Source organism: Cajanus cajan, chromosome 11 (assembly GCF_000230855.2).
Source record: "Cajanus cajan strain Asha chromosome 11, NIPB_CcT2T_4, whole genome shotgun sequence".
Taxonomy (NCBI): domain Eukaryota; kingdom Viridiplantae; phylum Streptophyta; class Magnoliopsida; order Fabales; family Fabaceae; genus Cajanus; species Cajanus cajan.
In genome coordinates this window covers 29,603,737-29,614,195 of record NC_138527.1, presented here as the reverse complement: position 1 = coordinate 29,614,195, position 10,459 = coordinate 29,603,737, and the positions used below count along the sequence as shown (strand labels likewise).

Below are 10,459 nucleotides of genomic sequence, written 5' to 3'. Positions count from 1 at the left end.
AATAATGATACTAGACTTCCTAATTTAAGTGGTGAAACCTACAAAATCAAATTGAGTTGTTAGTTAACCTAGTTAAGATAGGCCACACGTTGTGATTCGATGGGGTTTAACACTTAAATTGTCCATCTTTGTTGTAAGAGATCTTCATAATTGATATGCGTGACAACATATTAATTGTTTTATGATTATTTGGTGTTGTGTTGTATGTTGTTGAAAGTTGTTATGATAAAGCTGGATGATGTTATGAACCATAAGTTGTATGTATTGCGGATGAAATAAGTTGTGTGTTACTTTCTTAAATGAATGTACATTGAGATGTTGCAACTTGTTTTAGTTTCAATATTTATGTTGATTCATTTCATAAGCTTATCTTGTATTTTCCTTATGGTTGTAATTGTGTTGATCATACTTAGTACGTAAGCAAGTTAGGATTAGCGAGACTTGCATAAATATCTTAGTGGTGAGTCATGTTAGTAGTGACTTATTTTGTTGAGATTACTCTGATGTAACTAGGTTGTGTATAGACACTTGAATGACAAGTAGAGCTTATTTTGCATGCATTTATGTATTTGATATAGTTTAATGTATATATTTATTTATATAGGAAATGTATATAGCCCATAAGGATTTTATTTCTAATTGTTTATTTTCGACCCTATATAGAAATAACTTACATGATTGCTTATATAATTGTTGAATGACAAAATTAGCTTAACTATTGTTTACTCTTTTATAATATGTAGTAGTTGAACTATAGTAAATATAAAGATTTGTCCAATCATTACAATAAACATATTTTTTCATAATGTTTTGGAATGCATAAAAATGATACCTTAAGAGATTAAGTAAAAGATAAAATATATTATTAAGAGTAAAAATTCCCCTAATTACCATATTCATAGGATCTACATCTTAATTACTTTTTTAAATATGCTTACTACTCTCACTCACACTGTTCAATTTCCCGATCACATAAACTTAAAAAGTTTCTTTAGCATTTGACTCCTTTACAGAAAACTAGCGAAAAACTTTTTATACATTTTTCATAAAGCAAGATATCTTATATTTAGTTCTTGACCGAAAAATTAGATTTGTACAAAAAGTTTTATCACTTTAATTTATATTCTTAATTTATACGTTTTTATTATATGGAATTTTTTTGAATTATACGGATATGATTCTAAATCATTATATGTGGCATTGAATTAATAAACTAGTGAAAAGTAATTGATGATTAAATTCTCAAAAAATATATATATATATATATATATATATATATATATATATATATATATATAAATTATGGAATGAAAGTAGACTTCAAATAAATAAAAATAGAAGTGAAAAAAAGGTGAATCTTGTAAGGTTATTTTTAGAATTTTATTATCCTAATAAAAATAAAAGTTGACCATTGTAAATTTTAGAAGAGAGTGTGAAAGCTATTATCAAAAGACATAAGTTTGTTTTGTTGAAAGAGAAACAATGCAGCACTACATGCATATTTCTTAGACAGAAAAAGTTTTAGTCCCAAATCAAAAGATATTTGCTTATTTCTTATATAGAAAGTAAAAAAAAAAAAAAATAAGACAATTTAGATACGAATCGACTTAATACTTAAAAAAGTATATTGTAATTGAAATACTGAGAGGATTTTAAGTTTTTGGGGGTGACTGCCCTCGGAACTTACACCTATTTCTATTTCTGATTATAAAGTATTATGTATAATAAAAAATAGGTTAAATTAAACTTTTCATCATTTGTGATATTTTTTATATTTATTTTGATTATTTATTATTAAAATGTTTATTTTGATTATTTATTTTTTTATATTTAATTTTTTTAAATAATAATAATTTTTAATTTTGTAATATTATTTTGAATCGATTTTTAATTAATTTAAGATTTGAAATTTGTAATATTATATTTATTTATATAAAAATTATGAAATATAATTAATATTTGAATTTAAAATGATTATAAATATAGTGAAAATCGTGTAAAAAATATATTATTTGAACGATTAAAAAATAATTTAAAATTAGATTTTTTAAATTTTTTTATTTTTGCTATGTTTATAAAATATTTTATTTGAACTTAAATTGTATTAAGATATAAGTAAATTTTATTAAATAAATTTTAAGTCTTAAATTAATCAAAATAAATTCAAAATAATTAAATTAATCTTAATTTAAGAGATAAATGATCAAAATATACATTTCAAAGATAAAAAAAAAATTAAAAGTATAATTTAACTTAAAAATATCAAATGCTAACTAATTTTCAACCATTACAAATTTTATAAACTTGAACTAAATCAGTGCATATTTTCCTCATGAGAGAAGCAACACACATAAATATGGAAACTAAGTTCCAACTAAAATGAACAAGTTTTCTATGCTTGAACTAAATCAGTGCATATCTTTTTCATGACAAAACAATACGAACATAAATAGGCACCACCATATGAATTACGAAATGCTTATAGTACATAGCAGTGATTAAACCTTCCAATCATATAAAGAAGAAAAACCAGCAAAATTATGTTTAGTTTTTATCCAATTCTATGCCCTTAATTACTTAGCTAGCTGAATCAACTCCACTGCAATATCTCTATACTAAAAGGTTTATCCTTCAAAATTAGTTTTATTCCTTTTTAGTCATATTGTCTAAATTGTTGTCATCCAAACTGTTTCCCATACTAAATACTCCATAAAATGTGTTCTGCTTCCCAATTGGAGGGACACAAGTGAAATTTGTAAATAACATTTTTTTAACTTAAAAAATAAGTTATTTTTATGAATTTGAAAATTATATTATTAAATTCAAATAAAATTAAATATTTTAAAAATATTTTTAAGCAGACTATTCAAATGAGATTCATTTTGATAACAAATGATTTAAAAATAATTTATTTCAAATATAATTAATTATTAAAATAATTTTAATGTGAAAAATCTATTTTGATCCCTTGCATAAAAATATTTTTAAGGATTTTTTTTGTTACAAGAGAATTTTTTAGAGATTTTTTTAACTTTTTATCTAAGTCAATTTTTATTTATCATAATTATTTATAAATTAAATTTTAATATTTTAAAATAAATTATTAATAAATAAAATTATATTATATTAGAATATAATTTATTTATCAAAAATCTAAAATATAATTTATATATTTAAAAATATCTATTTATATAAATTTTAAATATAATTTATATATTTAAACATAATATTTATTTGTATATATAATTTATTATAATTTTTAGTTATATACAAATTATACAATAAATATTAGGCTAAAATACTAGTTTTACTTTAAATGGGATTCACCTTATCACATTATTTTCAAGTAATTCACATTATATTTTTCAAATTTTACTTCAATGATGAAATTTTATAAGCAACTAACACTTTTTATAATTTTTTATTCATTTAAATTTTTTGATAATTTAAAATTAATGTAATTATTAAAATTAAATATTAATTTAATTAAACATAATAAATAATATTTTTTTATTTGTAAGAGTAATTTATATTCTCAACAATGATATACATTTAAGAGTTATAGCTTATTTTTAAGCAATTTTCTATATTACACTACAATTACAAATTACTAATAAATACATTTAGTTATCGGTAAGATATATTACAAATATTTTATGTTAGAGATGTTCTAAGAATGTAAATTAATAATTATATTAGTTTAAAATTAAGAATTGTGTAATTAAAATAATATATATATATATATATATATATATATATTTAAAGGTTTTAAATTATAGTAAATAATTAAACTAATAAACTTATTTAGTATTTTAAATACTAATTTTTATAGTTTTTAATTTCAAAAATTAATATGAAAATATTTTTTAAATCAAGGATTTCAATTGGATGTTTACCCAATTTTCACATCTTTCCATGCATACTCAAAAATACTTTTCACAAAAAAGTGCTTCAAAATTCAATCAATTAAAAATAATAATTACTTTAGTTAAAATATTTTATATACTTATTTTTATATATATATTAATTATAATTACAACAATGTTTTTAAGGGATAATTGCAACAATTATTTCATATTAAAATTTGGCTTGTGTGGTTCTCCCAGCCCAAAACACGTCGCCCAAAAAAATGGAAGATACGTTCGCCGAAAACAATGGAGGAGGATACGTTGATCGCCGAAAAAAATGGAGGTGGAGGATTCGTTTTCTTGGACTGGCGTTAAGTGAAGTGCGGAATGCGAAAATAAATGCCACGAACACTCTATCTCTTTCTTTCTTTCTCTGTCAGTCACCAATGTGCCCCTCTTCTTTCCATTACAGGAATAAGAACTGTTCGACGAAATGCCCCAACCATGCACTTCCTCACCGCATTCTCTTCTTCTCTTCTCTCGCCCCATTTGACCAGTTCGCTCCTCTGCCCCCCTCTTTACTTCTGCTCCGCCTCGACCGGGAGGCTGCGCCGGTTCGCGCTTCTCAAAGAACCGGGTTCGCTTCTCAACTGTTACAAGGGTTTGTGCTGGTCCTGCTCCGGGTTCTTGCGGTGCTGCAAGGATTGGGAGGGCGAGTTCTCCTCTCTGGAGTCCCAGATTTTGGAGTTCATGCAGGGTTCCGATAAGCCTGGAGTGTTTCCCACAAATGAGGAGTTGGTTGCTGCAGGGAGGGTGGATTTGGTCAACGCTATTGTTAACGAAGGAGGGTGGCTTGCGTTTGGGTGGGATTTGAATGATGGGTTGGGGGAAATTCGCGGTTTTGAAGATAGGGGTAGTTCTGGGGTTGCTTCTTCTTCTTCTTCTCGAACGGATGGTTCAGTGTGAGAATCCCGTTCTAATGATGCACCTCTCCTCTTCTTTTTTTTGCTTTTTAGGGCTCTGTTTACAGCTTTCCCGTGTTTCTGGATGTTTGGAATTTCTCGTGGTAAAGATTAAAGTGTTCCTTTTCTTGATGTGTAGGGGAGATTCGAGGGCCACACATGGGCTTTGGATGTTTGAATTTGGAAATGTTGTGCGCGATTTTAATCTTGCAGCTTGATTCTAGCAGGATGGATGGAAGGGAGGAGTGACTTGAAAGATATAGACGAAGCTTGGGGGGATTTTACTGCATAATTATAAGGCCTTCAATGTTGTTATGGAACTGGATGTTGGGTGATGCAAAACCAACGAGATAATAAATTCAATGTAGAAGAAATAAGAGTGTTGCTTTAGATGAGTTGACATACTAGAAGTGGTACGGTTAGGGTGCATTGTAGAGAGTCTGGTGAACCTATTAGAGGAAGGATGGCAGAAGCTTACCGTAGGTAGATTAAGCATGTGTGGAGAAAACATGTGGAAGCCGCCCCAAGTGGGGAAGGTAAATCAAACAAAGGGTAGCCCAATTGCTAGAGGTAGAGGGAGACCCAAGCTATAGGGAAAACCATTGTGTGAGAATTAGGTGACAGTTGTTTCTCTGTAGATATGATTTATGTCGAAACATTATGGTGTCGCTTAATCAATGTGGCCAGTGGGGGAAGACTTTGTTGTTGTTCTTTTAAGTGTTCACTGTTTATTTTTCTTGCCATTGTACTGTTCTGTTCCTATTGCCCAATAGATCAATTATATGTAACTTCAAGTGACCAGCGGTATCCTGAGTGTTACTTTCTGTTATACAGGAAAATTGAAACTGGTGAATCTGGCATTAAGGGTATATTGAATCGGTTGGAGAAACAAAGAAATAGTGTTTTTGGACTTGACTTAATAGAGAAAGAAGATGATGTTTTTAGCGAAAGTAATGAAGATAAAGATGAACGGGATCATAGAACAGCAATGAATGCAGTAAGTAAATATTATCCCCTTCAAATGCTCTGGGCTGTTCTTTAATTTCCATTACTATTTATGTCATATGCCAAAAGTATAAAGAAAAATAAAAGAAAGATATTATTACCTATATTGGAGATCTGGAGCATTTGAATATTGAATTTTTTTTATCTAACTTTCATATTTCCAATGTTTATTCTATTATATATTTCTACCTATTAGTTTAAGCTATAGTTTTAATGTTTAATACCCTGAATCCGAGAATGAATTTTTGAAATATCGCATTTGATGTTTCTCATTATGTTGAAATTTTAAAATATCTTTTTTGGGTATTTCCTGTGTTGTAAAGTTAGCTGCTGGCCTTGAAAAATAAAAGAAAGATATTATTACCTATATTGGAGATCTGGAGCATTTGAATATTGAATTTTTTTTATCTAACTTTCACATTTCCAATGTTTATTCTATTATATATTTCTACCTATTAGTTTAAGCTATAGTTTTAATGTTTAATACCCTGAATCCGAGAATGAATTTTTGAAATATCGCATTTGATGTTTCTCATTATGTTGAAATTTTAAAATATCTTTTTTGGGTATCTCCTGTGTTGTAAAGTTAGCTGCTGGCCTTGAAAAATAAAAGAAAGATATTATTACCTATATTGGAGATCTGGAGCATTTGAATATTGAATTTTTTTTATCTAACTTTCACATTTCCAATGTTTATTCTATTATATATTTCTACCTATTAGTTTAAGCTATAGTTTTAATGTTTAATACCCTGAATCCGAGAATGAATTTTTGAAATATCGCATTTGATGTTTCTCATTATGTTGAAATTTTAAAATATCTTTTTTGGGTATCTCCTGTGTTGTAAAGTTAGCTGCTGGCCTTGAAAATAGTAGTAGAGCGTCCTCATTGAGCCCTACAAGCACTCATCTCAGTGGTTCTCAGATCAAACATGATCAGCATGGATTAGGTTCTGAAAATTTAAGAAACTCGCATGAGCCACAGATGTGGAGAAGATGGATTATTCAGAGAACTGGTGTTTCGGATGCAGATTTTGAAGGTAATCTTGTTTACATTTTTAGGTTGTGTCTTCATAATTTGAAGTTGGATTGTTGTAGTTGGGATCAACTGATATCTTCATAATTATGATATACAGATGCTGAAATTGTTCCTGGTGAAACTCAGAAAGGAGGCATCAGTGGTGCTTCCGGACAACCTGATATCCTCATTGGAAGGGAGCTTTCTTCTGAACTTAAAAACAAAGAAACAGGATTATATTCTCTTGATGGAAATGCAAATAACAATGACATTAAATCCCGTATACAGCATCTGAAATCGGAGCTATCTTCTGTTCTTTACTTGTTGAGGTCTAGCACAGATATAACTGCAATGCAGACGGTGAGTGTGTATAATAAACTAGTAATGGAACTTGTCAGTGAATTACCCCAACAAAAAGAAAAGAAAAAACACAAGATTTACCTATTTGATGACCTGTGAGTTGCAGTTGGCTATGATCTTACTATTTTTTTATTGGTGGGGAGTTTCTTATTTACAAATTATTCGAAATAAACAACAGTGAAGTATATCCAATATTTGATCTCATTTATATCTTTTCTATACTTTGCAATAAGTTAGGACCTGACCGGTATGTATTATGAATAGAATTTGCTGCCACTTCTATTTTTGAGGGCAGAGGGGAATTTCACTGTTCGACGTGTTTTAGGCTGGGAGAACCACACAAGCCAAGGGAGTCAACAAAGGATACAAACACAATCTGTTTATCTTTCATCTTATAATAACATATTATACATCAAGAAATTGAATGTTACTAAAACTATGCATTAAGCCTATCCAATATGATTCATAAAAAAGAAACTTAATTGATGCTTCTCTTCTATCCAAAATCTTTTATTTTTTTGGGCATCTCCCTTTATCTCTTGGGTCTTAGTATGGACTTACAGATATGTTGTATGTGTGCATTGACGGGTGTTAGCAAGGAGTTTCACAGGCTCTGTGGGTTGATAAATTGAGAACAATTAAGATACTGAACAGTTGTTTAAGTGATTTAATTCGTGTAGGTAGAGCTAATAGTTACCACAAATTTAGTTTTATTTACTGCAAAGAATCTTGGTGAACGGTCCTCTTTCAGTAGAATAGTTTTTCATTTATCGTTAATTGTCTACATTAATATTAAGGCCTTTCCTTGGGATCCTATGCTAGTCCTGATCAGCTTGCTGTATGTTCTTGAATAGGACCCAAAGCACTCTTCTGATAATCTAGCAAAGCTTTCCAATGCTTGGGAATTCCAGGAAAATGAGATGATAAATGCTCAGGACAGGTTGCGTTCTATTCGGGCCAAGTTGGCTGTGTTAGAAGGAAATATGGCACTGGCAATAATGTATCCCCAGACACCATTCAATTATTGTGTCATATATTCATAGATAACATAAATCTTGACAATATTCATTTCTCCCAGGGATGCACAGAAAGTTGTTGAAGAAAAGCAGAAGAAGATTAATAATGCTCAAAAAGCTTTGCAAATGCTAAAGACTACTTGTGTAATTTGGCCAAATAAGGCCGAAGAAATATTTTTAACAGGATCATTTGATGGTTGGTCCACCAAGGTCTACTCTCCTTCCGAGAACTTTTTAATTGTTAAAGTGGATGTTAAAACAAATATGTTCAAAATATTTTCAGCAGAAATAAATTTTATAAAATAAAAAACATGTTTAACAAATATAACAAAAAAAAAAAACAGTTTGTGTTTTTCTCTTAAAGCTAGAAAGAGTATATTCTGAAAAAGAATAAAAGGTATAAAAAATTATATCCTGTTTTACAATATATCGTTTGTGTGAATAGATGTAGTAAAACCATTCATATGCCGCCACCACTTTCTCAAAGTTTCATGGTTCTCACCTTAGCATGGGTTTCATACCATTTAATGCCTTTCGCATGGGTCACGGACTCACGGCACACGCACAACCTTGCTCAAGGATAAACCACTTAGGATTTATGCGTACAATATGGCTTAAGGATTCATTAACCACTATTTTTTACCTGATAGGTCTGCCTGTGTTATTTATCTAGGATTCGGTCAATTGGGTGGTTGATTGATAAAAATTATATTGGTTTCCTTTTTGTCTTTTGTATTTTGCTAAATCAAATCTGATCTGGAATGACGGAATGCATTAAGTAAGCATAACTATATTTTTATATAGATTCCCGGGATGCTTTTCAGATTACTTATATTGAGCACATCAGACGTAAATACATAAAATATTTAGCAAATAGTAATTATATTGCAGAGAAAGCTGGAGAAGTTAAGTAGTGGTATATTTTCTGTGAACTTGCTGCTGTATCCCGGAAGATATGAGGTTAGTTGTATTTTATCTTGTAATGATGTCTTAAACCTGTAGATGTAGTGCCCATTATGAAACACGTAGCAGACATTTTAATTACTTGTTTTTCTGTTGCAGATGAAATTCATTGTAGATGGAGAATGGAAAGTTGATCCGTTACGCCCTGTTGTTACCAGCCATGGCTATGAGAATAATCTTCTCATCATTAGTGATTGATGTAACATAGAGTTAGCATGAGATAATGTTTGTAAAACATAGAAGATGATGACATGCTCTAGGTTAGTCACCAATTTTTTCCCCCATTTTTTCGCTTTTGTACAAAATATTCGGCGAGTAGTTCATTGATTCTTTTACAAATTTTTTACCGAAATAATATTATTTTAAATTTTTTATATCTAAATAGTAATTGCGAATTTATTTACCAGACTAGTACTGTTTACTATTCACGTTTAGAACGGGTCGTTCTGATATCAGAACGGGTCGTTCCAGATTTAAAATTAAGATATGATCAGTGGAACCAAAATAGGTCGTTCTGAATACGGAACGGCCCGTTCTGGCCACTTATGGGTCGACATATGGAACAATAGTCGTGACACAGATAGGAAATAGATGAAATTGACCATGTACCATTCCATATATTCTCGTGTTTGAAACAATGAGCCTTGCATTGGAAGACCCATCAATGTGTGTTCACGTTTATTGTTCCATATGTCAGCTCATCAGAAGTGGCCAGAATGGCCCATTTCGGATTTAGAACGGTTCGTTCTGATTCCACTGATCATGTGTTAATTTTGAATCTAAAACGGTCCATTGTGATATCAGAACGGCTTGTTTTGATCCATTCATCATGTGCTTTTTTTTACATTTGGAACAGTCCGTTCTGATATCACAATGGCCCGTGCTAAACGTGAATAGTAAACGGTACTAGTTTGGTAAATAAATTCACATAATTGCTATTTGGGTAAATTTTTTCTAAAATAATATTATTTCGGTAAAAAAACTCTTCTTTTACTTAGTCCTTGTACCACTTTTAGAAGTAGATAGCTTGATTGTGTCCAACTAATCCCATTCAATTATTTTTAACATGTTCATGTAATTGTGTCATAGCATGTTCTATCATAGTCTATAAATTGGAAAGACGTGAATATTTATCCTCTATTTTTCTAAGAGGATCATTCATATTCACTTCCCTTCTTCATAGTTGTCAAATTTTTTAGGCGTCCGTGGAGTCAAGCCTATGGCTTTCCGGAACAATGCATCCTAAATCCAAAATAATATTTCAAAAGCAGAACTTTCTTGGCATGTA

The 10,459-nt window shown here is 29.8% G+C and overlaps 1 protein-coding gene across 6 annotated transcripts; it reads left to right on the top strand.

The window, feature by feature from the left end:
• The first annotated feature begins 4,071 nt into the window (after positions 1–4,071).
• LOC109801281 (protein PTST homolog 2, chloroplastic) lies at positions 4,072–10,258 on the top strand. Of its 6 annotated transcripts, XM_020362311.3 has the most exons (9): positions 4,072–4,228; positions 4,321–4,810; positions 5,645–5,807; positions 6,665–6,854; positions 6,951–7,192; positions 8,047–8,192; positions 8,271–8,418; positions 9,100–9,168; positions 9,271–10,252. In XM_020362311.3, the coding sequence occupies exons 2-9, from the start codon at positions 4,353–4,355 to the stop codon at positions 9,367–9,369; spliced, it is 1,515 nt and encodes a 504-aa protein (XP_020217900.2). In that variant the 5' UTR covers positions 4,072–4,228; positions 4,321–4,352; the 3' UTR covers positions 9,370–10,252. The 6 variants fall into 6 exon arrangements, with proteins under 6 accessions (XP_020217900.2, XP_082922620.1, XP_020217899.2 ...); XM_083066494.1 differs by having other exon boundaries at positions 4,085–4,810; positions 9,033–9,168; positions 9,271–10,258; XM_020362310.3 differs by having other exon boundaries at positions 4,085–4,810; positions 9,271–10,246.
• The last annotated feature ends 201 nt before the right edge of the window (positions 10,259–10,459 follow it).